The sequence below is a fragment of the Grampus griseus genome (assembly GCF_964374135.1).
Source record: "Grampus griseus genome assembly, chromosome: 19".
In the NCBI taxonomy this organism is placed as follows: domain Eukaryota; kingdom Metazoa; phylum Chordata; class Mammalia; order Artiodactyla; family Delphinidae; genus Grampus; species Grampus griseus.
The window spans coordinates 11,524,810-11,551,827 of NC_139013.1; the positions used below are offsets into that span (position 1 = coordinate 11,524,810).

Below are 27,018 nucleotides of genomic sequence, written 5' to 3' on the forward strand. Positions count from 1 at the left end.
AGGCAGGACCCTAGGCTGATCAGGCGGTCGTAGGCTCAGGTTGGTGTCGGTCCCAGAGGGAGGCCGATCTTGGACTTTGGCCCCTCCCCCTAGCGCTGCCGGGTGGGCGCGATTGGTTGTGGCAAGCGTCGCTCGTCGTTGGGAGGCGGAGCCGACTAGGCTCCGAAAACCTATTGGTCTAGGACGGCGCCGGTCAGCGGGGTTGTGGCCGCTGATTGGCTGGCTGCTCCAGCTGTTGCAGGTCCATTCACCATTTTGTGTGTTGGAGTAAAAAAAAAGGGAGAAACGAGAGGGAGAGCCGGAGGGGGGCGGGGAGGGACCGGACCGGACCGAGCCGGGGCCACGGCCCCCCGCCCCGTAACCCCGCTGAGCCCGAGGTGAGGGGCGGGGCCAGGGTTGACACGGGCAGGGGGGATTTGGGGTGCTGGGGGCCGAGAGGGGACAGGTGGCAGGGACGGGGAGGGGGTACAGGGGAAAAGGGGTGAGCGGGGTGGTGGGAAGGGGGGACAGAGTGGAGGAAGTGGTGGGGAGGAGGAGTGACAGAAAAAGGGTGACAAGGAGGGGGTCGTGGGCAGAGAATGGGTAACAGGAATGGAGGGGTGACAGGACTAGATCAGGGTGACAGGGAGAGGGAGGGGACAGAGTTGGAGGGGGTGACAAGGAGAGGTGATGGGGAGAGAAGGTGACAGGTCCAGAGATGGCTGACATGAGAGTGACTGGGAGGAGGAGGTGACAGAGATAGATGAGGGTGACAAGGAGGGGGTGACTGAGGAGGGGGCCTAGGGCCTGTGAAGAGAGAGCTAGAGATAGAGATGGTGACAGGGTGGGAGAGAGAGTGGCAGAGAAGCTGGTGCCAGGAGGCCTGTTGGGAACAGAGGACATGAGACCCTGAAAAGCCTGGGCCAGCCTGGGCTTCAGGAGTTACTGCTCAGATCCTGAGGGAGGTGAGGGCCCACAGGGCCTTGGGTGGGAGTTATCCAAAGAGGTGTGGACAGGAAGAGAGTAGGCCCCAGGGGAAAGAAAGAGGCTTGGCTTCTGGTGTGAAGAGGCTGGGCCGGGCAGCAGGGTCCAGGGGTGCCAGGCAGTGTGGTTGTAGGCCCTGGGTGGGGTATGCCCAGGATGGTGGCCCAGCAGGTCAGTGGGGAGAAGGTGGTGGCGGCTGCCCAGCTCCCGGGTACTTGGGTGACTGCCCCAGTGTGAGAAGCCCCGGGCCCTCCAGCCTTTGCCTGTGAGGACCCCAGGATTGGCCCAGAAAAGGGGCATCCTGGGACTGCAGGATCCTGAGGAGCAGCAGGCCCCGAGTGGGAGAGGTCACTCTCCCATGAGGTCAGCGGTACCATGGGAGCCCGAAGACGGCGTCGGGGTGCCTCTGATGGTGTTTGGCTATGGTCCTGGATCCCCCAACCCTCCCAGAGGCCCATTTTTGTCCTCTCAGGTTCTCTTAGTCACTTCAGAGTAAAGTTTTTTCCCTTCTCTTAGGGCAGCTTGAAAGGGGGCGGGCAGTAATGACTGTTCAGGAAGTGGGTGAGGTTGGCCCGCTGGGCTTGTCCTGCTTTCTTTGACCTTCTCCCACTTACCCCACCTGGAGTCTGAGGGCATATTTGGGGGCCAGGGGGGCCCAGTCGGCTCAGCCACCCTGTTAGAGCCAGCCCAGTCAGGGCGGGGATGCAAGCAGACCAGAAGGGGGGTGGCTGGGCTTTTGGGTATCATGCTGGGTGCTGTGGGGGGAGGGGCAGGCTCCCATCCAGTGGGACAGTGAAACCCTGCGGTGTAGCTCTGTGTCCCACTGTGTGATGACGTGTGTGTGCCGTGTGTGTGTGTGTGTGTGTGTGTGTGCGCGCGTGTGCGTGTGTGCTTATGCACGGCCCTGTCATAGCACTGGGTATGAGCTATTGCCCCAGACGTGCCCCTGCCTGTTCCCTGCCAGGATCTGGGGAGATGGCTATACCTGGCAGACCTGGGGTGCAGAGCAGAGTGGGCAGCTGTCCCTTGGGACTCTTAGCTGCCCACTCCTTCCCACAATGCCTGGCCATGCCAGGCTGCCCGGGCAGGGGTGGGGGGTGGTAGAGAGAGGCTCACATCACAGCCCAGTCATCTCCCTTTCTGTGACTGTGTGCCTGTGCATGTGTGTGTGTGTTCTCTGGACAGTGACAGCACAAGGATCATGTGACAGGCAGCACACTGAAATGGTTAGGAGCACAGACTCTGGAGCCAGATTGCCTGGGTTCAGATCTTAGCTCTGCCATTTCCTAGCTGGATGAATTTGGACAAGTTGCTTGATCTCCGTGCCCCAGTTTCCTCGAGTGTAAATGGGACTGATAGTAGCATCTGCCTCTTAGGGCTGTTGTGAGGATGACATGGGTTAATAAAGGCAAGTTTAGCCCAGGGCTCGGCTCCAAGTGAGTGCTCCATAGACGTGAACCGTTAGTGCTTCTCACGTCCCCTTGGGGCAGTCAGAGTGTGTGCATGCACCGACTGTCCTCTGCAGAGGAAGCAGATCATGTGAGGGTCCCCAAGGAACCAGAGTGTATAGCTCAGGGGACACGAGTGCCAGTCTGTGTCTGGGTGCTGGCCAGAGGCCTACGTGAGTTGAAGACAGCCAGGAAGGAGAGCTTGGGGACCGTGGCGCTGAGGCAGTGACCTCAGCAAGTAGGAAGTCTTGGGGGCAGTGGGTGTGGAGGTGTTCCCGAGTCGCTCCCAGTGACCCGTGTCTGGCCTCTCACCCTGCAGGTGGACGAAAGATGAAACCAATGAAGAAGGCGTGCGCCGGCCTCCCAGGTTCTGGCAGCGGTGGCAAGTCCCCCCCAGCCACCAGGGCCAAGGCCCTGAGGCGGCGAGGGGCTGGGGAGGGTGACAAGCCAGAGGAGGAAGATGATGAGGCTCAGCAGCAGCAGCCGGGGCCAGAAGAGGCTGAGGAGGGTGAGGAGGAGGCCGAGCGGGGCACAGGGGCTGAAGGGCTGCCCCCAGAGCTGCACCCCGACGACCCGGCCCCAGGCCCAGCCGAGGAACCCAAGGGGGAGGGGGAGGCAGGCCGCTGGGAGCCCTCACTCAGCCGAAAGACGGCCACGTTCAAGTCACGAGCGCCCAAGAAGAAGTATGTGGAGGAGCATGGGGCCGGCAGTGGCAGCAGTGGGGCGGCTGGTGCCCCTGAAGAGCGGGCACGGACCCCCGAGGAGGCGGGCACCCCGGGGGTGCCTCCGCAGCCACCCACCTCTGCCCGCTCCTCCTCCACCGACACAGCCAGCGAGCACTCGGCCGACCTGGAAGATGAGCCGGCCGAAGCTGGTGGTTTAGGTCCCTGGCCCCCTGGCAGCACCAGCGGTGGCTATGACCTGCGGCAGCTGCGGTCCCAGCGGGTGCTGGCTCGGCGTGGGGACGGTCTCTTCCTGCCGGCTGTGGTGCGCCAGGTGCGCCGAAGCCAGGACCTGGGTGTGCAGTTCCCTGGGGACCGGGCCCTGACTTTCTACGAGGGGGCACCTGGCAGTGGTGTGGATGTGGTTTTGGATGCCACGCCACCGCCGGCTGCGCTGGTGGTGGGCACAGCGGTCTGTACCTGTGTGGAGCCCGGTGTGGCTGCCTACCGTGCCGGGGTGGTGGTGGAGGTGGCCGCCAAGCCAGCTGCCTACAAGGTCCGCTTCAGCCCTGGCCCCAGCTCCCAGCCGGGCCCGGCGGCCACCCCGCCGCAGCCGCCGCAGCGTGAGCCCGAGGACGCGGTGTGGGTGGCCCGCTCCAGCCTGCGCCTGCTGCGGCCCCCGTGGGAGCCCGAAGCCCTGCCGAGGAAGCCCCCGGCGGGTCCTGAGGAGGGACAGGCCGAGCCGGGGGCTGCCCTTCCCCCCTGCCCTGCTGCCCTGGACCTCAAGCAGCCCGAGGATGCCGAGGTCTCCAAGATCAGCTTTGGTGGCCACCTGGGGGCTTGCGAGGAGGGTGAGGAGAAGCACCCGCCAGCCCTGGGCACCCCGGCCCTGCTCCCACTGCCCCCGCCCCAGCTCCTGTCACCGCCACCCAAGTCCCCAGCCTTCGCCGGCCCAGGCCGCCCTGGCGAGCAGCCCTCGCCCTGCCAGGAGGGGAGCCAGGGTGGCAGCCGCAGCAGCAGCGTGGCCTCCCTGGAGAAGGGGGCTGCACCGGCCGCCCGGGCCCGCACGCCACTGACAGCAGCCCAGCAGAAATACAAGAAGGGAGACGTGGTCTGCACACCCAATGGAATTCGAAAGAAATTCAATGGCAAGCAGTGGCGACGGCTGTGCTCGAGAGATGGCTGCATGAAGGAGTCCCAGCGGCGGGGCTACTGCTCCCGCCACCTGTCCATGCGAACCAAGGAGATGGAGGGCCTGGCGGACAGTGGCCCAGGTGGGGCTGGGCGGCCAGCTGGTGTGGCGGCCCGTGAGGGCAGCACCGAGTTCGACTGGGGTGATGAGACGTCTCGGGACAGTGAGGCCAGCAGCGTGGCAGCCCGGGGAGACTCACGCCCACGCCTGGTGGCCCCTGCTGACCTGTCACGCTTTGAGTTCGATGAGTGTGAAGCGGCTGTGATGCTGGTGTCACTGGGCAGCTCTCGCTCGGGCACACCCTCCTTCTCCCCCGTCTCTACGCAGTCACCTTTCTCGCCGGCCCCGTCACCCTCACCCTCACCACTCTTCGGCTTCCGCCCTGCCAACTTCAGCCCCATCAACGCCTCGCCAGTCATCCAACGCACTGCTGTTCGCAGTCGCCACCTGAGCGCCAGCACCCCTAAGGCAGGCGTGCTGACGCCGCCAGACCTGGGCCCTCACCCACCCCCACCTGCCCCCCGAGAGCGCCATTCCTCTGGCATCCTACCTACCTTCCAGACCAACCTGACCTTTACTGTGCCCATCAGCCCTGGGCGACGGAAGACAGAGCTGCTGCCCCACCCAGGGGCGTTGGGGGCCCCTGGTGCAGCAGGCGGAGGAGCCGCCCCAGACTTCCCCAAGAGTGACAGCTTAGACTCTGGTGTGGATTCGGTGTCCCACACACCTACACCCTCCACACCGGCTGGCTTCCGTGCTGTGTCGCCCGCCGTGCCCTTCTCCCGCTCCCGCCAGCCCTCGCCGTTGCTGCTGTTGCCCCCACCTGCCGGCCTCACCTCGGATCCTGGGCCTTCCGTGCGCAGGGTGCCTGCCGTGCAGCGGGACTCACCCGTCATCGTCCGCAACCCCGACGTGCCGCTGCCCTCCAAATTCCCTGGGGAGGTGGGCGCTGGCAGTGAGGCACGGGCCGGGGGACCTGGGCGGGGCTGCCGAGAGACTCCGGTGCCGCCTGGGATGGCCAGTGGGAAGCCTGGCCTGCCTCCACCTCTGCCGGCCCCCGTGCCCATCACTGTGCCTCCAGCTGCGCCGACGGCCGTGGCCCAGCCAATGCCCACCTTTGGCCTGGCTTCCTCGCCCTTCCAGCCGGTGGCCTTCCACCCCTCACCTGCTGCCCTGTTGCCCGTCCTGGTGCCCAGCAGCTACACCAGCCATCCTGCCCCCAAAAAGGAAGTCATCATGGGCCGGCCTGGGACAGGTAAGAGGTTCAGGTGGATGGGCTGGGCGAGGGCTCATTTTGCACAGGGCCCCTTGCAAACTGGCTCTCAAGAGAGGTGAGCTCCCCACCTTGGGTGGGATTCAAGGGGAGGCTGGCCTCCTCTCTGCACAGATGTTCCGGTGGGAATTCACGTGTTAGGCAAGGGCGTGGAGTTTTTCTTTTTTTTTTTTTTCCGGCCGCACCGTGCAGCAAGCAGGATCTTAGTTCCCCGACCAGGGATCGAACCCGTGTCCTCTGCAGTGGAAGCACGGATTCTTAACCACTGGACTGCCAGGGAGGTCCCCGGGCGTGGACTTTGAAGGCTCAGTGCAGTGTTTCCAGAAGCCTCCTGTTGGGAATGTACTCTGAAGGGGTCCATCAGTCAGCACACCTTTCCTGAGTGCAGGCTCAAAGCCAGGCCGCCACAGAGCTGATGGGGTAACAGAGATGATAATCATGTTGACAGCTCCCACGCCTGGAGGACTGGCAGGGGTATCACTGTGATAAGCACTGCAAGTGGGTTATCGCACCTAACCCTCACACCCACCCCTTAACGTAGCACTCACAACATACTGAACCCTGCTATGATTATGCTCATTTAGAGGAAACTGGGAATTTCCTGGTGGTCCAGTGGTTGGGACTCCGTACTTCCACTGCAGGGATCCGGGTTCGATCCCCGGTTGGGGAACTAAGATCCCACAAGCCGTGCAGTGCGGCCAAAAAAAAAAAAAAAAATTAGAGGAAACTGAGGCCAGGTTAGTAACTTGCCCAGAGTCACATGGCTAGTAAATCCTGGAGCCAGCCTTCAAACCCAGGCAGGTTGGCTCGTGACCAACCTGCCTGGGTTACTGATGGGAAGACTGAGGCTCCAACAGGTCCTTCTGCCAGGTGGTGGCAGGACCAGGACTGGGGCCCTCATCTTCACCACTGCACCTGGTAAATAGCACAGGTGTGGTCAGTGCCATGGCGGGGAGCTGGGCGTGAGCTGGGCATGCTTCCAGATGTGAACCTAGTCTGGCTGCCCTCAGGAAAGGGCGTGTAAGCTGAGAGTTGAAGGATGAGTTGGAACTAGCAACCGTGGGACAGGAGAACCTCCTAGGAGGCCGTTGGGAAGGCTCCGAGGCCAGAAGGAGCACTGCTGAGCACAGCCAGAGTGGCTAGAGGGCTGAGGCCAGGGGTGGGGGGAGAGGCATTTCTGAGATGGTGCTGGAAAGCCAGCTGGCCTGGACCTTGTCAGAGCAACTTTCATGGAGGGTGACAGACCCGTCACCAGCCCCTTCCCTAGCATCTTTTTCTTATTATTAATTCACTGTTGACTGAGGCCCCCTCTCTGTGCCTGGCCCTATGCTGGCTGATGCTAAGGACACAGCTTTGTCCTCAAAGGGCTCATGGTCCCTGGAGTAAGACAGACCTGTCCCCAGATAGTAGCTGTCCAGAGTGGTCAGGGCTGGGGTGGAGGAAGCCCAGGAGGCCATGTGAAGTCAGGGAGGGCTTCTTGGAGAAGGGGCCAGTGAGACCTGCAGGGTCTAAAGTGAGACCTGCAGAGTCTAAAGTGAGACCTGAAGGGTGTGCAGAGGGGAGCCTGGCAAGGCCAGCAGGAGGACCTTCAGGCAGAGGGAAGAGTGTGCAAAGGCCTTGAGGCGAAAGCAAGAATTTGAAGGAAGTTGAATCTGCTAAGTCAGGGGCTCTAGACAGTGGGTGAGTGTTGGGATGTGTGGCTGTGTTGGTGAGCAATACATCAAGGGTCAGATCATAGAGGGTCCTTCTAAGGCTTGGGAACTTTATCCTGAGAGCCATGGAAGGTTTTGAGCCGACCCAACCACGGCTGTACCATGAAGGGTGAGTTCCAGCCCCTGAGACCAGAGGCAGGGAGACCAGGGGGGAAAGAGTCTGGGCTGTGGATCTGGGTAGGAGCTGCTGTGTCTTAGGCTGGTGCAAAGACCAATGTAGGAAGGGGCCCAGACCCTGCCCTCACTGAGATCCAGCCCAGACCCGGGCAGAGGGACACAAAGACTACGCTTGCCCCTCATGCTCATATACTGAGGTTGTGAGCTGTGTTTTTTGCCCCACCCCCAACATTTTTTACATTTGTTATCGTTGTTGATATGAGCAAAATTCCACAAAGTGGGCACAGCGGGGATTCCTATCCTTAGGCAGATGAAGAAACTGAAGCAGAGGGACTCCTACCATCCCCCTCAGCCCCCACCCCCGCATGCCTACAGCCCCCGACATTGCCCTCATACATAGCATCGGTCAGTCATGCCCCTCACTGCTGCCCTGTGGGGAGGGATGGCACGATGCAGGTGACCTGAGACCTACCAGGGTGGTCGGGGGTGGGGGGTGGGGTTCCTGCCACCATTTTCCAGATGAGGAAAATGAGGCCCTGACAGAAAAAGAGTCCTGATTAAGGTCACCCAGCTAGGGAGGGGCAGGACTGGGCCTTGAACCAGGTCTCTCGATCTCTAGATCACAGGACTCTTCCTACTAGAAGTAACAGTAATAATAATATATTGAGTACCACCCATGCATGTGCTTGGCACGCTGCTCAGTGAGCGCTGACTGAGCCTTTACTCACTGAATCCTCACAACAACCCAGGAGATCAGCACGATTACTAGTTCCAGTAGACAGAGGAGGAAACTGTAGCCCGAGAGGCAAAGTGACTTGCCCAAGGTCACCCAGCTAGGAAGAGGGAGAACCAGAGTGTGAATCCAGGCTGTCAGGCTCCAGAGCCCAGGCTCTTAAGCACTCTCAATTAGAATAATGAAAACAATAATAGTAGCCCACTTTATTGAGCATTTACCATGCGCCCAGCCTCATCGCAACGTCCTGATGCTATGAAACAGGGATTACCAGCCCTGTTGTCAGGGGGAGGGGGGGAACTGAGGTTCAGGGAGGGGAGGCCCCTTGCTGGAAGCCACCTGGTCGTCAGAACTTGTCCAGTGCCTGTCCTGGCGGTTCTGAGCAGCGCCTCCCTGCCTACACCCATGCTGAGGTATCCAGGCTGCCCTCAGGTTCCCAGCCAGCAGGCCCTTTTGTTCTTCTCTCAGAGGCCTCCCTAAACCCTTGGGAGGTAGGCACCTTGGGGCCTTCTCCCTCTGAGGCCCAGATAGGGCAGACTGTGCCCAGTGGAAGAGTGAGGCTATAGTCCTGGCCCCTTCTGCCCGCCCATGCCAGGGCCTGACCCTCAGTCAGGGCAGCAGGTGTGAGGGGGTGGCCCGGGGCAGCCTGCCTGCTTCTGCCCCCCCGCCAGGCATTTGCTTCCGCTGGGGGACTTGCCGGAGCAGGCGGGCCGGCATTCTCTACATTCTGTGCATGGCCGGGCCAGCCAGCTGCCATTGCCACCTCCCTCTGACTCTTCCCGCCTGCTCCCCAGGAGAGGAAGCCGCCCCAGGGCCTGCAGCCCTGGCCCAGGAGGCCAGATGTCTCAGCCCTGTTTCTGGCATGGCCTCCCTTCCAGCTCCCAGCTTCCGCCTGGTTTCCCCATATTGACAGGCAGTGCCCCTTCTCCTGGGCCTGTCTGCCCATCTGCCTGTTTGAGCCACTGTATGTTTATCTGTCTCTCTCTTGGGTTCCTATGTCTGTCTCTGTCTAGGGCTCTGTTTCTGGCCCCGAGTCTCTCTCTCTCTGGACTTCTGTCTGACTTTCTCTGAGTCTGGCTCTCTATGCCTTTCCAGGTTTGTACCTCCTTAGACATCAGTTCTGGTCTGAGGCTTCATTCCACCTTCTTTCTGTTGTGATTCCCCCATCTTGGAATCCTGTCTCTGGTCCAGCCTTGGCCTCTCCTCTGGCCCTCCTTCTCCCATTCTTTAGATGGACATGTTTCCCCCATCCTAGCCCCCACCCCCACTCTGTGCACATCAGGTACTCTGTTCCTTTAAGTCAGTGGATAGTTGCTAAGCACCAGGTCTCCTGCTCCTTGGGGAACAGGTGGGAGAATGGGGAGTGTTGGGAGAATGTCTAGGCCTGGGAACCCCCGCATGTCCCTTGACAAATTAAATGCCCACTAATGTCCCTGAAACCTGCTGAGAGGTGTTGGGGGCCATCCTGCAGACCCATCAACACCCAAGCACCTGTTCCCAAGACAGGCAGGAAGGCGGGGGCTTTTTGGGCCAAGCTAGGAGATCCGGCTGTGGGGGAGAAGCAGGAAAACAGCTCCTGTGCCCACCCACCTGCTCGAGGGCATGACCCAGATCACCCCTACCACCACCACCCCCATTGCCTTTCAGGAGACACTTCGGTGCCAGCCCCATTTAATTGAGTCCCACGTGCAGTCCACCCCAACCAGTAGGACCTCAGAGACCAGGCGGCATCCACCAGCTATGCTTGGGTGCGTCGGGAAGATGAGGCCCAGAGAGGAGCCAAGGGTGTCCTGACTCCCCAGATCCAGATCCAGATTCTGCCCACCAGAATTTGTTTTGTCTCAAACAGTGAACCCCTTCTCTCCCACCAGAAGTCACTCCTCATCCCTCTACGAGGTCCAGGCTGAGCAGCCCTGGGATAAGTGGGTGGGGAAGGCAGATGTGGATGCAGGCACCGGCAAGGATGAGCAGAGGGAGATACAGAGCCTGGGGAGGCCCGAGGAGAGAGAAAACTCTGTGGCTTAATGCGAGGCGGTGAGGAAGGTTCAGGTAGGCTTCTCACTGGAGGTGACATTTGACCTGAAGCAGGAATGAGTGGATTTCAGGGTAGTGAAAGAAAGGGAAGGGCCATCCAGGCTTAGCCACAGGAGCAAAGGCCAGGAGGGATGAAAGTGCCTGACCTCTGAGTGGCCAGTTAAGGCTGGAGCTGACATGAGCCTAGTCTTGGCAGAAGGGTGCCAAGGAGGACAGGTCCAGCCAGGCCATGCTTGAATGTCAGCCTGTGAAGAGCCGAGAAAGGGTTTAGAGCAGAGGGCAAGGGTTGGATCAGGGTGTCAAAGATCCCTGGAAAGGAAGCAGACCTAGGCTGGGAAGAAGAGGATGATTTGCGGGAGAGAGAAGAGGCTTTTTTGAGGTAGCAGGAGTGAAGTGAGTCTTGGAAGAGCCCCCAGCGCCAGGCACTGCAAGGGGTCAGGCTGCCTCCTGCTGGCGGCGGGTGGCGGGGCTGCTGGCGCGCGCATGCGCAGCGGCAGGGTGGTGTGTGTGGCCCTCAGCCCCCGGCGCCCGGCATTCATGGCTCCATTAGTGGCCGAGAGGGAGGCGCATTAGCGGCGACGACGGCGTCTGGCTCCCATTACCACCGGCGGCAGCGGCTGCACCGCAGGCGGCTGGACCCTAGCCTGCCGCGCCGCCGCCTCCGCCCGCACCCCGTCCCCTGCCTGTTCCCGCTCCGCTTGGGGGCCTGGGACTGGGAACCCCCGTCTCCCCATTTTGGTGGAAAAGCTGATTTCTGAAGCCAGGCAGACCTGGGCTCGAATCTTGACCGTGCCACCTCCTGACTGCGAGATCCTACGCCCTTCTGAGCCTTTTTTTTTTGCGAAGCAGCCCGGGAAACAGGGTGTACCGGGGGCTTTGTGGATCCAGACGGGCACCTAGTCAGCGCCGCGCCCATTCTCGCGCCCCAGGGGGTAGGCCCGGGGCGTCGGGCCTCCGGCCTTCCCATTGGCCGCTGTCGCGCCCGCCGACGGCGATTGGCTGAGACTTGCTACCCTGGCCCCTGCGTCATTAACCCTTGCGCGGCCGCGTCCTTGGGCAGGGTGGGGGTACTCCCCCCCCCGCAGCAGACAGTTCGGGTGCCAGCTGACCCGCGCACCGCCGCTGCCCGCGTGGGTGTCAGGCCGGCCGGGTGCCCGCCCGCTCTCCCAGCACAAAGCGGCTTTGTGGGGCCCGACGGGAGCTGGCTGGGGGCCAGGCGGCGAGTGGAAAATCTCGTGAGCTCGGGGCTGGGGAGGAGAACGCAGGGCGGCGCCCCCTCCTCCGCCCAGGCAGTGGCCCCTCCCTCAGCCCGCGGGGACCAGCCCTCGCAGCCCCGGCGCCTGTACACTCCCCCTCAACCCCCTCTGCTACCCCCAAATCCATATCCCGCCCTCCATCCTATCCCGCCCATCTTCCAATCCCTGGGGAGCCTCCCCCGCACCTCTCGCTTGCCTCTCTTTCCCTTCTGGTCCCCCTGCCTACCCCAGCCCCACTCACTGACTCACCCTGGCGCTATTTTTAGGCCCCCATCCCTCCCGAGCAGCACCAGTCCAATCCTGGGCTCGTTCCCCAGGCAACCCTGGCCGTCTCCGACGCCGCCCGGGGTGGGTGGGTGGGTGTGTATGTGGAGAGCGGGTGAGGGGAGCTGGGGACACTGGGGTGGTGAGCCGAGGCGGGGGACCCGGGCCTGGAGAGCAGGGTGGGGAGCCGCAGGCGGCGGGGCACGGTGCCTCTCGTGCTCAGTAAACGGGGGCCCGTGAGTTCAGAGCATGTCTGCCTGTCCCTCAGCTTGTCGGCATCCCAGGCCTTTGGGCAGGGCCTCAGCCTGTGCCACCCTGGGTGGCACTTGCTGTCTCCATCTGGGCTCCCTGTCCCCAGGCTGGGGTGGGGTGGTGCTGTGCGGGCTGTTTGGGGCCAAGCCTTTTGTGGAGTTGGCTATGGGGTCGTGCAGGGGGTGGCTGCACCGTAGTTCTGCCTAGTACCTGCTCTGAGTGAAGGATGGTGATGCACCCCCTCTCTGATGGGGCTGGGGCCCTGGTTTGGGGAACCCCCCTCAGACTTTTCCAACTAGGGAGGCCCCAGTTAGGGTTGGGGGTGGCTAGAGATATGGAGCTGTCTGGGGACAGGACCTGCTCCCTCTTCTCCACTCCTAATCAGCCCCACTCAGGGTTCCTCCATTCCAAACAATGGAAGCTAAGTATAGGGCTGGCCCAGTGCCCAGGGCAGGGGGGCCCTTCCCGCCCAGATTCCGGCCCCTCCCTGCTAGGCTGGGCCCCCACTTGGCTGTACCCTGCCCTGTAAGGGGCCTCTTCCCATCCCTCCTATGTGGGCACTGTCTTCTACCAGATGTGCAACCCTCCCAGATGTCTGGGGCCCTCTTTGCCTACTGTGCCAGGCTTAGCTCTTTTTCTCACCCAACAGAAGTGGGGGAGCTGGCGGCAGGGCTCCTCCGAGCTCAGTCCCTGGGCTCCATTGCAGTGGGGAGGGGTTAACTTGCCAGTAGGCGGCTCACCGGTGGGGAGAGGAGGGGCCGCGGTAGGGAGATGGAGCAGGCCACGTTGATTTCAGCCTTGATTTCTGCTTCACATTGCAGTCCCTGGGGCGGTGAGGTAATGGAGGGTCTGAGTCTGGGGCTGCATAGGGAGGAGGGGGCAGTCGCCTAATAGTCCCTCTGTTGGTCTCTCCAGGCTCACAGCCAAGTGTCTGGACCTGTAGTCTCTGGAGGCCAGAGGGCTACAGACCTTACCCTTCCCTCTGGGCCCAGGTTACCCGGGTTTTGCCCCCTCTCCATGCCTTCATCTCTGTCTGTAGCTGCAGAAGGCTGGGAAAAGGGTTTGTCTGTGCCTATCACTGATCCCACCGGTGAAGGACCCTAGTCTTGGTGCATCTGAGCCTGTGCAATCTTTACCTGCCCAGGTGTGACCCCAGGCCTCTGCCTTTACTGGATGTGGCCTCAGGGCCCTTCTTGGGTGATCCAAGGCCTCTGCGTCTCTGCCTGGTGGGCCCCAGACCTTGCCCGTGTCTCCGTGTGTACCCTCTGACCTTTCTATAGTTCACCAGTCCCTCTGATATCATTGTCTGAACATATTCCCAGACCTCTGTTGGGAGTCTCTCTGCCTGTGTCCACGCTGAGGTGAAATTTTCAGTAGTGGAAAGAGCACTTGAGTTGGAGTGCTGGGCTGCTATGTCCTGGCTGCATGATCTTGCACAATTTATTCAATTTCTCTGAGCCTCGTTTTCTCATCTGAACAACAGGCATAATAAAGTGTACTTCCCTAGTGGCTGTGAGGATTCAATGCACAGGGTTATACATACAAGCGCCCAGCATGTAGCAGCCCCAGTGTTAGTTTCCTTTCTTCCTCTTTTGGAAAGGGTGGCTCCCAGCCCAGAGTGGTGGCCCCCTGCCTTACACTGTGAGGTAGAGGGTCCCAGGTGGCTGCTAAGTGTCAGGCAGGGTAGCTGAATCAATGGGAATGGCCATGGCACTTTGTTTACCTCCTGAGCCAGGGTACTGAAGTAGTTAGTGCTCACCAGGGCAAGTTTACATAGTGTTTGGGGTCAGTATGATGGCATTTGTGAGAGTTACCTGTGTTGGGGTTGGGGGTTGCCAGGAAGGCCATATGAGTGTGTGGTTGTGTTGGAGGGATGTAGGGTGTGTGCTGTGGACAAGCAGTGGCTGTGATGAGGTGTATGAGATAATTCTGCCTGTTTGATATGCTGTGTGTTTGTATGAGTCACATGGGCTGGTGGATATGTATGAGGATATGCTTGATGAAGCACATATGACAGGGCATGTATGAAATGGGTGATGTGAAAAAGATGGGTGAGAACAAGTGTGTGTGATGGTGAGTGGGGAGTGATGGACGTTTAGTGTGGGAGGTAGTACATTTGTGTGAGGTGTTCCGGGTGTGTGACTTCTGACTTCGTGTGTAAGACCGAGGGTACATGTGACCCTGGATTGTGTATGAGATAATGGGTGTGGTAGGAAAGTCTATGAGGAGTGTGTGTGTGTGCGCGTGTGTTTGTGACTGCTGTTGTGAGAGTTGGTGAGGGCTCAGGGGGTGGCTCGCCCAACCCTACACGCAGTTTGTCTGCCCTGCGGGGCCGCGCGTGCCCAGGTGGGCGTGAGGGAGGTGGGCCGAGCCGCGCGTGAGCGTGTTCCTCGCGCGGACTGGACACACAAGCACCACCCACAGCCCCGGGCCTCTGCAGCGCGGCGCCCCGAACCGCCCCCCTGGCTCAGTGCCTTTACTGCAGTGCGCCCTCCCTGCCGCCCTCCTCCCACGGTCCCGCCCCGGGCCGGCTTGGGTCCAACCGGAGCCCGCCCCGCCCTGCCCTTATTTGCATATGACTGACGTTCCCCCGGGGCGGCCAATGGGGGCGGGCGCGGCGGGGCCTGACCCGCGCGCGGCGGCGGCAGCCAATGGGCTCGCGCGCGGTGGGCCGGGCTTGCGCGGAAGGCCGCGGGGGAAGCGGGGAAGGGGCGGGGGGAGGTGCGGCGGGGGGAGGGGAGCGCGTAGTAGTGGCGGGGCGGGGAGGCGGCGGCGGTTCGGCGCGGGGCTCGCTCGGAGCGCACGGACGCACGCACGCTCGTCCGTCTGCCCGCCTGGGGCCGGAGGCCGACCCGGCGCTGAGCCGCGGGCCCCAGGCCCGGAAAGGCGGGGCGCGGCGCCGGCAACCGGGGCGCTCGGGGCCAGAGCCGTTACCCGCCAGAGCTGCGAGGGAGGGAGGGAGCGAGCCAGCGAACGGGGAAAGGGAGGGGGCCGCCCCCGCGCACGCGCGCCGCGCCCCGCCCCACCTGCCCCGCCCGCCCGGCTCCGCACGGGAGGAGGGAGAAGGAGGGGGCGGCGCCGATGGCCTGGGTGCCGCGCGCCCCGTGACGGCCCCCGCGCGCGCCGGGGGGCGGGGCGGGGCCGGCGCGCTCTGACCTCCCCCCGCCCCCCGGGCGGCGGGAGGCAGGCGGCGTTGTGCGCAGGCGCGCCCGGCTGAGACCCCCCGCGTGGGGCGGCCGGAGTGGGGGGGCGGTGGGGGGGGCATGCGGCGACGGCCTCCAGCTCCCCCCGGGCCCGAGCGGTGGCGGCCGAGGAGCCGGCGGCGGGCGGAACGGCGGCGGCCGCTGAGGAGGCGCGAGCCCCGGCCGGGCCACCCCGTGCCGGACCATGTACTCAGCCCACAGGCCCCTGGTGCCCGCGTCCGGCGCGGCCTCCCGTGGCCTCGGCATGTTCGGTCAGTAGCGCCTGGGCCCTGGGACTGCAGGGGTCAAGGTGTCGGGGTGCTGAGTGCGAAGTAGTGGTGATGGGGTTATAGTAAGAGAACGGTGGAGGCAGAGTAGAGGGGAAAGTTATAGAGCTCGGCTGGTCTGAGTGGTTAGTGACGGCAGGTGGGAGTGTAGTGGAGGGATGGGAGTGCAGAGTGGGGAGTAGCTGAGGACAGCTGTGGTGTTTAGGTGTGGGGTGGGAAAGGTATGTTGTCATGGGAGGTGAGGAGGGGTGCCAGAGTACCTGGCATGGATTAGAATAGGGGCAGCGTGAGACCTGCTGGTGCCAGGTGTGGAATAGAGGGAGAAGGGACTAGGGGCTGTGATTGAGTAGTGAGGCTAAGGACAGGTCTTGGGAAGGGAGTGAGGCACTGTTTGCTCAGAACAGAGTGACGTGTTGGTGGTTTGCTTTTCAGAGAGGAAGAGACCCGGGAACCTGGAGGGTAGTGCACTAGGGAGGAGTTCAGGAGGGACAGGGCCAAAAGACTGTTCTCCCATTGTATACTGGGCCCCTTCTTTCCCACCCAGCAGAAGATGAGGGGGCCTGATGGGAAAGATCCTTGTGAAGAGAGGGACAGGTCCGGGTCTCTGAAGGCTGTCATGGGTTTGGAGGGCCCAGCAGGCTTTTGGGGCTCCAGTGCCTCCGTGGTAGTGGATGGGATCTTCATAGTGTTTTGAGTCCTTTTTCCAGTGTGGGCTTCTTTGTTCCTCTCCTGTTGCCTTGATATCTACTTTTTTGTTTTGTCAGCACCTCACAGAATCAGGTCTTGAGGCCAGTGCCTCACATAGGGGCTCCGCTAGGCCAGCCTTCGGAAGGCATTGGCGGGGGGAATCAGCCTAGGTCAGATTGATCCAGATCAGGGGGAGCCTGGAATGATGGGGACCAGGGCTAGGGCGTTTCCCTCTTCTCTTCTTGGTCTTCCCCTAGCAGGGGCCTCCTCTGCTGCTTCCACTTCCCCCAGGGAGCTGGCAGTGAGTAGGAAGCCCACTCCCAGCCTGGGCCAGCCCCAGGAGTCCAGCCAGGGGTGGGACTCAGCCGTAAGGGGTGGGCTGGCTCCCTTACCACCCAGCTCCTGGAGCAGAAGGTTGGACCTCTAGGACCAGCGCCCTGGTGAGGAAAGTACCTTCCTGTGCGTAGCCTTAAGGAAACACCTGGCCCCTTTGCCTTGCCTGGGCAGAGTCTTGTAATAATTCTCTCGTCTGTCCCATTGTCTGTGCCTTTTTGTCTGAAGAGTTTACCACATCCTCCCATCTTTTTGGGCAAGGGGGCTGGACACTACACTGGAGATAAGCTCAGGGGTATAGAGTGAGGGAGGCTGGGAGGTCTCTTCATGGGCAGTAGGTTGTCTTTGAGGAGGAAAGAGATGCTGGAGCCACCTGTGCCCAGCCTGGGAAAGGCAGGTCTGGCTCCTTGGGGTCTGTGGTAGGGGGAGGGAGGCAAGGAGAAAGGCCTGAGACCCCATGCCCTGTGAGTAGTGGGGAGGGAGGAGAGGGTAGGGAGACTGGGCCGTCTGCCTCAGGAAAAGAGAAAGGGAGTATGAGGCCAAGGTGAGGGGCACTGTCAGACGGCAACACGGTGATGGGAATTGACTGAGGGAGGGTCTGCAGCCTTGCTAAGGTCTAGGGGCCTTGAGAGAGTGAGTTGGCAAGCAAACATGGCCTGGTTGGCGACAGGAGCCAGTCGTTTCTCTGGCCTGGTCCCTGGTGGCAAGGCTGGTAGAGGTGGGGGTGGAGGTGGGGGAGGGAGTGAGGTGTGAGGACCGTTTCCCTGCTTCTGTTTTCTTTCTTAAAAATCTAGAACTCTTTCAGGGAGGAGTTTTTCCTGAGTGATGTCGCATGCACGAGCTCAGGGGGCTCTGGGATTGAGGAAGGGGTGTAAAGAAGGGGTGGAGCCACCTTGTCCAGGGTGGAGAAGAGTTTGAGTTGGGGGTCAAGGCCAAGCTCTCCTGCCGCACAGCTCAGCTGACTCCTTCCCACAGTGTGGACGAACGTGGAACCTCGCTCTGTGGCCGTGTTCCCCTGGCATTCCTTAGTCCCCTTCCTGGCCCCCAGCCAGCCTGACCCCTCCGTGCAGCCAAGTGAGGCCCAGCAACCTGCTAGCCACCTAGTGGCCTCCAACCAGAGCAAAGGTGAGGGCTGGGAGGCTCTGGGAAGGCATGGGGATGGGGTCGAGATGGCCCGGGAGCCCTCTGACCTGCCTGCCGCTCTGCCCCCAGAGCCTGCTGAGTCGGCAGCTGTTGCTCACGAGCAGCCACCAGGCGGGACGGGGAATGCTGACCCCGGGCGGCCCCCTGGAGCTACATGCCCTGAGAGCCCAGGGCCCGGACCCCCCCACACTTTGGGGGTGGTGGAACCTGGAAAGGGCCCCCTTCCCACGACGGAGGAGGAGGCCCCTGGTCCTCCAGGAGAGCCCCGGCTGGACAGTGAGACAGAGAGTGACCACGACGATGCGTGAGTGCCCTGAGGCTTGGGACTGGGGAGGAGGGTGGAGTGGCCAGAGACATGGCTCTCACTGCCCTGCCGCTCCCGCCACAGCTTCCTCTCCATCATGTCTCCTGAGATCCAGTTGCCTCTGCCGCCTGGGAAACGCCGGACGCAGTCCCTCAGCGCCCTGCCCAAGGAACGAGACTCATCTTCAGAGAAGGATGGACGCAGCCCCAACAAGGTGCCTCATCTCCACCTGTCCCCAGCCCACCCTGTGGCCGCCCAAGCCCGTCTCCCCAGTCCTAACCTTCCTGCTCGGGCCTGCGTCTACTGCAGAGGGAGAAGGACCATATCCGGCGGCCCATGAATGCCTTCATGATCTTCAGCAAGCGGCACCGGGCCCTGGTCCACCAGCGTCACCCCAACCAGGACAACCGGACCGTCAGTAAGATCCTGGGCGAGTGGTGGTACGCTCTGGGGCCCAAGGAGAAGCAGAAGTACCACGACCTGGCCTTCCAGGTAACTCCGCCTCCTCTCAGCTGCTCGGCTTCCTCTGGCAGGGTGGGTGAGTGAAGGGTCTCCCTGCCCTCTCCTGCCAGGTGAAAGAGGCCCACTTTAAGGCCCACCCAGACTGGAAGTGGTGCAACAAGGACCGGAAGAAGTCCAGCTCAGAGGCCAAGCCTACAAGCCTGGGGCTGGCAGGGGGGCACAAGGAGCCAAGGGAGCGGAGCATGTCGGAGACAGGCACTGCCGCTGCCCCTGGAGGTTAGTGAGCCCTTTGGCTCTTCTGCCCTGACACCGACCTCCCCTTTGCTTGCTCACCCCCTTCCCCAGAAGCTCTTCTCAGCTTTACCTCTTTTATCGGAGGACCCTTACTCACAAAGGAACTGGTGCTTATCACTTGTGAAGGGGTCAGGGAGGTCCAAATAGATAAGGTTTCTGAGTAGAAGTCTTATTGTCAAGTGCCATTTGCTGAGCATTTACTATGACAGGCAGCAAGAGGAGCATAATCTTCAGTATTCAGAAGCGTGCCTAACCTTGCAGGTGTGAGGAAACGGGTTAGAGAGAAAAGAGCACTGGCGTGAAGTCGCTAAAAAACTAGAAAGTAGCAAAGGTTGAATTTAAACCCCAGCTCATCTGGCTCTCAAGACCACAGTTGGAAGCCCCTCGTTGGCTGCTTCTACTGACTGAGGGTGTTCAGTGTGCCCGGCACCATTCTGAGGCGCTTCTCTGGAGTGATCCTGTGGGTTTGGGCCCACGACTCTGTGAGGGAGGAGACGTTCCTTTTTCTCTGAGATGAGGGAGTAGAGGCTCAGATAGTCCAGCAGTTATTAGTTAGGCAACGCCACACATACCTGTCTCCAGGCTTTCACGCTTTCAGAAAGGCTGCCTCCCAGGGAGCAGTGGGCTTGCTCCTCGCAACCCAAGAGGGCAGGAACCAGGGGAAATGCTGGCCTGGTGGGTGGTAGCTCTTTTCTGCCAGGTGGCCCAGGAAGTCCAACCTGCTTCTGCCTGGTATCTAGAAATATCTGTGGATGGCTTGGCCAGCCTGGGCACTGGGAGGAGGCTTCCTGACTGCGACACTTTTTTCTTTCCACCCTACAGTGTCCTCGGAGCTCCTGTCCGTCACAGCCCAGACGCTCTTGAGCTCGGACACCAAGGCTCCGGGGAGCAGCTCCTGTGGGGCAGAACGTCTGCACACAGTCGGCGGACCTGGCTCAGCCCGGCCCCGAGCCTTCTCCCACAGCGGGGTCCACAGCCTGGATGGCGGGGAAGTAGACAGCCAGGCACTACAGGAACTGACTCAGGTCTGGAGTGCAGGCCATGGGGGTAGGGGCGATGTGCAGGGAGGGCTGACCACGGTGACAGCACTGGCTGAACTCTCCCTGCACTTCTCCTGCAGATGGTGTCTGGCCCTGCATCCTACTCTGGCCCAAAGCCTTCCACCCAGTATGGGGCTCCAGGCCCCTTTGCGGCCCCCGGTGAGGGAGGCACTCTGGCAGCCAGTGGGCGGCCCCCACTGCTGCCCACCCGGGCCTCCCGTTCCCAGCGTGCAGCCAGTGAGGACATGACCAGTGACGAGGAACGCATGGTCATCTGTGAGGAGGAAGGGGATGATGATGTCATTGGTAAGCAGTTGCAGGGCCCGGAATCCTATGCAGGGAAGCAGCTGGCTAAGGTTTGGAGGGTGGGCGGAGATTTGGTCCAGGCCCTTAGGCCCCTTCCTTTTCTTCCCTTCCATGTTCGTGTGTGATTGCGGGCATGTTCAGTTCAGGCCCTACTGAGTAAGCCCAGCCCTGCCCGCAAGAAGCCCCAAGCCAGACAGGAAGCCGGGAGGACACGGGCATGGCCGGGCCATTGGACACAGTATTAGGTGCTGTTACCAGTGTGCTCTTAGGGTCTGCTGGCGGGCAGGTGGGCAGAGCATTCCTGGACAACACTTGGAACAACACTTGTTCCTGGGGAGGAACAGCATTCCTGGACAGCACTTAACTGCTGACTCGGGGCAGAGCCGAGGCCAGAGCCAGGCTCCACACTGTTCCTCCTGGGCAGCCCTGCACCCAGCCCTTTACCAGCACTGTTCCCTCTGCTCTCTCAGCTGACGATGGCTTCAGCACCACTGACATTGACCTCAAGTGCAAGGAGCGGGTGACCGACAGCGAGAGCGGAGACAGCTCTGGGGAGGACCCAGAGGGCAGCAAGGTGAGAGCTTGGGACTCGCTGCTGTCTGGTCTCACGTATCCTGGGAAGTGGGGGGAATGTTAACTTCTCTGTACGTTGACAGAGGGGGAGATTAAGGCGCAGAGAGGGTGAGCTACTTGCTTCGTGGGGAACTGGGTCTCAGCCTGGATGAGTGGAGGCCTTCGGCTGGCCTGGTTGCCAGGCGGGACGGGGAGGTTGGGATGGGCAGGATGGGCAGGGTGTGGGTATCCAGGCTCCCTTGACATGCTTGTGTCTCCCTTCTCCTGCCACTCAGGGATTTGGTCGGAAGGTGTTCTCGCCTGTGATCCGTTCCTCCTTTACTCACTGCCGTCCATCGCTGGACCCTGAGCCCCCAGGGCCCCCAGATCCACCTGCCGGCTTTGGCAAAGGCTACGGGCCCACCCCATCCTCCTCATCCTCGCCTGCCTCCTCCTCGGCCTCAGCAGCCACCTCCTTCCCGCTGGGCTCAGGGACCTTCAAGGCCCAGGAGTCAGGTCAGGGCAGCACAACAGGTCCCCTACGGCCCCCACCCCCTGGAACTGGGGGCCCAGCAACGCCTAAGGCCACCCGGTTTCTCCCCACGGATCCTGCCACCTTCCGGCGCAAGAGACCTGAAAGCGTGGGGGGCCTGGAGCCACCAGGCCCCTCAGTCATTGCGGCACCTCCCAGCGGGGGAGGAAGTGTTCTGCAGACACTGGTCCTGCCCTCAAACAAGGAGGAACGGGAGGGCAGCGGAGCTCGCATGCCCTCGGCCCCAGCCCCGTCGCTGGCCTATGGGGCCCCAGCAGCCCCCCTGTCCCGCCCGGCCGCCACCATGGTCACCAATGTGGTGCGGCCTGTCAGCAGCACTCCTGTGCCCATCGCCTCTAAGCCTTTCCCCACTTCTGGCCGGGCAGAAGCGTCTCCAAATGACACGGCCGGTGCCAGGACTGAGACAGTCGCTGGGTCCCGGGCGCCTGGGGGCTCCCCACTGGGCGTCAGCTTAGTGTATTCAGACAAGAAGTCGGGAGCAGCCACCTCAACAGCCTCACATCTGGTGGCTGGACCCCTACTGGGCACTGTGGGGAAGGCGCCTGCCACTGTCACCAACCTGCTGGTGGGCGCCCCGGGCTATGGGGCCCCAGCGCCCCCAGCTGTCCAGTTCATTGCCCAGGGGGGCCCTGGCAGCGGGACGGCTGCGGGCTCAGGAGCAGGTGCTGGGAGTGGGCCCAATGGTCCAATGCCCCTGGGCATCCTGCAGCCAGGTCCCCTGGGCAAGGCTGGGGGAATCACCCAGGTGCAGTATATTCTGCCCACGCTGCCCCAGCAACTTCAAGTGGCGCCTGCCCCAGCACCAGCCCCTGGGACCAAGGCAGCGGCTCCCAGCGGCCCTGCACCCACCACCAGCATCCGTTTCACCCTCCCGCCGGGCACCTCCACCAACGGCAAAGTCCTGGCTGCCACCGCACCCACTCCTGGCATCCCCATCCTGCAGTCCGTACCCTCCGCCCCGCCCCCGAAAGGTGAGGCCTGGGCTGGGCAGCATACAGAGAGGGTCCACAGGCTTATTCAACTCCTTTGTAACCACCTGCTCCCTTGTCTCTCAACTTGCAGCCCAGTCAGTTTCTCCTGTGCAGGCCCCGCCCCCGGGTGGCTCAGCCCAGCTGCTACCTGGGAAGGTACTAGTGCCCTTGGCCACCCCTAGCATGTCAGTGCGGGGAGGAGGGGCCGGCCAGCCGCTGCCCCTGGTGAGCCCACCCTTCTCAGTACCTGTGCAGAACGGTGCTCAGCCACCCAGCAAGGTAAGGGCACCTTGGTGGTGGCCCGCCTGTTTCTTATTCTTCTCTTCCTGGGCGTTAGCCTCTATGTCCCGTGGTTTCTGCGTCTGTCGTTCAGTCTTCTCCTTTTCTCCCTTTTTGTCTCTTGGTCTCTGTCTTGCTCGACATCTGTGCATATCTTGATTCTGCCCTCCGTGTTTGTACCTTGTCCCTTCTCTGTGTTTCCTATCTGTCGTTGTCTTCTTTGCTTTCGTTTCTCCCTTCCCGTCCCCATCCCAATTTCTCTGTCCCGTGTCTCTGCTGAGGTCCAGCCTCCGAGGTCTTGGTCCTCCCCTGCCTCACTCTGGGTCCCCAGCTCACCTCAGCCTGTGGTGCCCTTGCCCACAGATCATCCAGCTAACTCCGGTGCCTGTGAGCACACCCAGCGGCCTGGTGCCGCCCCTCAGCCCGGCCACGCTCCCCGGACCCGCCTCTCAGCCTCAGAAGGTTCTGCTGCCCTCCTCCACCAGGTAATGGCAGTTGAGCCCTCATCTGGAGGTGAGTGCAGGGAAGGGATTAGGTGGGGCCAGCTCACCTACACCTTCCTCTTTCCTCTCCCTGCGGCAGGATCACCTACGTGCAGTCAGCAGGCGGGCATGCGCTGCCCCTGGGTACCAGTCCTGCCTCCAGTCAGGCTGGAACAGTCACCTCGTACGGACCCACGAGCTCAGTAGCCCTAGGCTTCACCTCGCTGGGGCCCAGCGGCCCCGCCTTCGTGCAGCCCCTGCTTTCAGGTTAGGGGTGGCCTGGCAGGCAGCTGGGGACCAAGGGTGGGGCTGAGGCAGCTCCGGCCCTAACTCGGTCCCCTGCCTCTCCTCTGTCTTTCTCTCTGCAGGCCAAGCCCCATTGCTGGCTCCTGGCCAGGTGGGCGTGTCACCCGTGCCCAGCCCCCAGCTGCCTCCCACCTGCGCAGCCCCCAGTGGTCCCGTCATCACAGCGTTTTACCCTGGCAGCCCCGTACCCACCTCCTCAGCACCCCTGGCCCAGCCATCCCAGGCTCCCCCAGGCCTGGTCTACACCGTGGCCACCAACACCACCCCACCTGCTGCCACCATCCTGCCCAAGGGCCCACCGGCCCCCGCCACTGCCACCCCGGCCCCTACCAGCCCTTTTCCTAGTGCCACAGGTGGGTGCCGGGCCAACCGAGGGTGGGGTGAGTGGGGAGACCCAGGGGATGGGCTCTAGTCAGGCCTGGCTCAGCAAATACTCTCTTTACCAGCAGGCTCCATGACCTACAGTTTAGTGGCCCCCAAGGCCCAGCGGCCCACCCCCAAGGCCCCCCAGAAAGTGAAGGCGGCCATCGCCAGCATTCCTGTGGGCTCCTTTGAGGCAGGTGCCCCTGGGCGGCCAGGCCCTGCGTCCCGGCAGCCGTTGGAGCCCGGCCCAGCTCGTGAGCCCCCTGCATCTGAGTCAGAGCTTGAGGGGCGGCCAACAACACCAGCCCCTCCGCTGCCCCCAGAGACCTGGGCTCCCCCGGCCCGGAGCAGTCCCCCGCCGCCCCCACCTGCTGAGGAGCGGACCAGTGCCAAGGGCCCTGAGACCATGGTGAGTGTCCAGCAGGCCTGGGGGTTCCCTGCTGCTGGGCTTGGCCCCTCAGTCCCCTGCCTGCCCTTCTGTTCCACCCCTCTTCCGTCCCTGTCCAAACTGTGCCCTTGTGGGTCCTCCTCTGTCCTCCTGCCTATCTGTCTGCATGACTGGGTCTTCCCCATGGCTCTGTGTCTTGGCCGTCAGCATTCATCTTTTGTATTTCTGGGTCTTGCCCAGGTGAGTCTGAACCCAGTGTCCTCCATCTCCCTGCCATCCTCACCCCAGGCCAGCAAATTCCCCAGCTCATCTTCAGACTGGCGTGTCCCCGGGCTGGGCCTGGAGAGCCGAGGGGAGCCTCCCACCCCTCCCAGCCCGGCCCCGGCTCCAGCCCCAGCCCCTGGTAGCAGCGGCAGCAGCAGTGAGGGCAGCAGTGGGAGGGCAGCTGGGGACACCCCCGAGCGCAAGGAGGCGGCTAGTGTCGGCAAGAAGGTCAAGGTGCGGCCCCCGCCCCTGAAGAAGACCTTTGACTCTGTGGACAAGTGAGCATGGGCTGGGGGACTTGGAGTGTGTGGGTTGGTGGCAGAGGGGGCAGCTGCAGGCTGGGGCAGAGGAGGTGACCCTGCCCGCTCTCCAGCAGGGTCCTGTCGGAGGTGGACTTCGAAGAGCGCTTTGCTGAGCTGCCCGAGTTTCGGCCTGAGGAGGTGTTGCCCTCGCCCACCCTGCAGTCTCTGGCCACCTCACCCCGGGCCATCCTGGGCTCCTACCGCAAGAAGAGGAAGAACTCCACTGGTAGGCGAGCGCAAGGCACCCAGGGTAGGTGGGACAGACTGGGGCCATCTCCACTGAGCCTGCTTCTGTTTGACCAGACCTGGACTCAGCCCCCGAGGACCCCACCTCGCCCAAGCGTAAGATGAGGAGACGCTCCAGTTGCAGCTCGGAGCCCAACACCCCCAAGAGTGCCAAGTGCGAGGGGGACATCTTCACTTTTGACCGTACAGGTGCCGGTGTGGTGGCAGGCAGAGCTACGGGGGTCCTAGGGCCTCCAAGGGGGGTGGGGGTCCCAGGAACGGGGTTAAAGATGGGAGAGGTGGGGTGGGTGTTGCTGAGAGGAAGGACAGCAGGTCAAGGGTGGGTTCTGATATTCAACAGGTCCCTAAGTTGGTACGTGACCTTGGGTGGGTTCCATCTCTAAACCCCACTGTGAAATAGAATTCAGTGAGGGCGGAGTGGCCCCTCGGACAGTGGTGGAGGGCCAGGCTGCTGCGGAGGCTCGACTGTGCTCCCTGCGCTGCTCCCAGGTACAGAAGCTGAGGATGTGCTCGGGGAGCTGGAATACGAGAAGGTGCCCTACTCGTCGTTGCGGCGCACCCTGGACCAGCGCCGGGCCCTCGTCATGCAGCTCTTCCAGGACCATGGCTTCTTCCCATCAGGTAAGCAGGTGCGGAGTCTTGGGGGGCACTTGGAGGGGGCCTACCCACTCATCTCACCCTGCCCTCCGCACCACCCTTCTGTCCGCAGCCCAGGCCACGGCAGCCTTCCAGGCCCGCTATGCAGACATCTTCCCCTCTAAGGTCTGTCTGCAGCTGAAGATCCGTGAGGTGCGCCAGAAGATCATGCAGGCGGCCACTCCCACGGAGCAGCCCCCGGGAGCCGAGGCCCCCCTCCCTGGACCGCCCCCCACTGTCACTGCTGCTGCCCCTGTCCCCACTCCCAGCCCTGCTGGGGGCCCTGACCCCACCTCACCTGGCTCGGACTCTGGCACGGCCCCGGCTGCCCCGCCATTGCCTCCGCCCCCAGAGCCGGGGCCCGGACAGCCTGGCTGGGAGGGGCCCCCCCAACCCTCACCACCCCCCTCTGGTCCCTCCACAGCTGCCACAGGCAGGTGAGGGGCTCCTGAGAAGACCCCAGACCCACAGTACTCCCCTCAGGACACGGACAGTATGTAGGTGGCAGGAATGGGGGGGCAGGATGGTTACCTCCTCCCCAGCAAAGCCATTGCGTCCTTTCCAGTTTGGGACGGAATGAGGCCTGCTCCTCTTGTCTATCCCCCTCCCCCCACAGCTCCCTCCCTGTGATGGGGGGCAGCTGAGGGGAAGCAGGGGGCACAGTCTCCCTTCACCGAGCCCCTGTACATAACCTGGAGTGTGTTACCTTCAGACCTTTTCACTTGTACTTTATGCAAAATGGCTCGTGTGAGGGCTGCAAGCTGGAGGGTAGTGTGGGCCTAGGGCCACAGCGAGGCGCCTGTGGAGTAGGGGGAGTTCATGTACCCCTTTTTTCCCCAGAGGGGCTGGACTCAGGTTAGTTTGGGGGTGGGGGCTCCTGCACTTTGCCACAGGCACGGGGAGGGTTCTCTCTCCCCACCCCCTCTGCCCTCCCAGCTTGGGTTGTACTTTCTAAGAAGGTGATTCCCCCACCCTGTCCCCATCCCCAGAACAAAACATGTTGATCATGTGCAATATTTCTTACTGTGCTGAGAAGCCGCAATGGCCGAGATTAAAGCTGTTTAACACACCTGTGTGGCTGCCTGCTCGGAAGGGAGAAGGGATGTTGGCCGTACCAGTCCGCCCCCCAGCTGGCAGTGGAGCTGGACTTCTCCCCCTAACCACCGTGAGGTGGGGGGTGCGATTCCAGGACCGTCCCTTCCCTACATCAGGGGGACGTGGTGGGCAGAGTCAAGATGCCTGTTAAGCCGTCTAACACGCACAAGCTCGGGAAGGCCCGTGATGTGGTACTACAAGAAGAGCAGTTCACCTCTGACGTTCCAGCTGAACGAGAGAGGTCTGAGCTAGGGGTGGCACTGGGTGGGGAGGCCAGTCAGCCCAGAGTACCACGCTGTCCCCAGTGACCCCTGCTGCCCTTGTGTGGACTGAACCAGCACTGCAGCCAGGCCAGAAGGAACCTCTCCTGGTTTACGCCTCTGTCACAGCCTGTGGACAGTGCTTCTCTGGAGAGAAAAATACCCATATGCTGTGTGGAGGGATGACTGCTAGGGGTGGGAAGGTCAGGAAGCTTCCACAGGAAGTCACATTTAAGCTAGAACCAGAGCACCAGAAGTTCCAGTCAGGGGGAAGAGCATGTGCAGATTGGAGGGCAGCTCTGAGTGGGCTTTGACCGTTGGGTCACCCAGAATTCTTGCTTGACCATGATCCTATAGGGCCATGTTAGAAAACCAGT

The 27,018-nt window shown here is 62.2% G+C and overlaps 1 protein-coding gene across 9 annotated transcripts; it reads left to right on the forward strand.

Annotated features, from left to right (window-relative positions):
* Positions 1 to 271: 271 nt before the first annotated feature.
* On the forward strand, positions 272 to 26,355 carry CIC (capicua transcriptional repressor; the record flags this gene model as incomplete). Of its 9 annotated transcripts, none has more annotated exons than XM_082676063.1 (21): positions 272 to 377; positions 2,731 to 5,520; positions 17,371 to 17,520; positions 17,608 to 17,842; positions 17,927 to 18,056; positions 18,152 to 18,334; positions 18,415 to 18,580; positions 19,421 to 19,623; positions 19,719 to 19,944; positions 20,415 to 20,518; positions 20,793 to 22,020; positions 22,112 to 22,299; positions 22,663 to 22,784; positions 22,882 to 23,048; positions 23,150 to 23,440; positions 23,534 to 23,859; positions 24,079 to 24,380; positions 24,476 to 24,630; positions 24,708 to 24,839; positions 25,140 to 25,271; positions 25,360 to 26,355. In XM_082676063.1, the coding sequence occupies 20 exons, from the start codon at positions 2,742 to 2,744 to the stop codon at positions 25,725 to 25,727; spliced, it is 7,587 nt and encodes a 2,528-aa protein (XP_082532189.1). In that variant the 3' UTR covers positions 25,728 to 26,355. The 9 variants fall into 9 exon arrangements, with proteins under 9 accessions (XP_082532189.1, XP_082532192.1, XP_082532194.1 ...); XM_082676066.1 differs by having other exon boundaries at positions 24,127 to 24,380; XM_082676068.1 differs by having other exon boundaries at positions 24,127 to 24,380; positions 24,479 to 24,630.
* Positions 26,356 to 27,018: the final 663 nt, after the last annotated feature.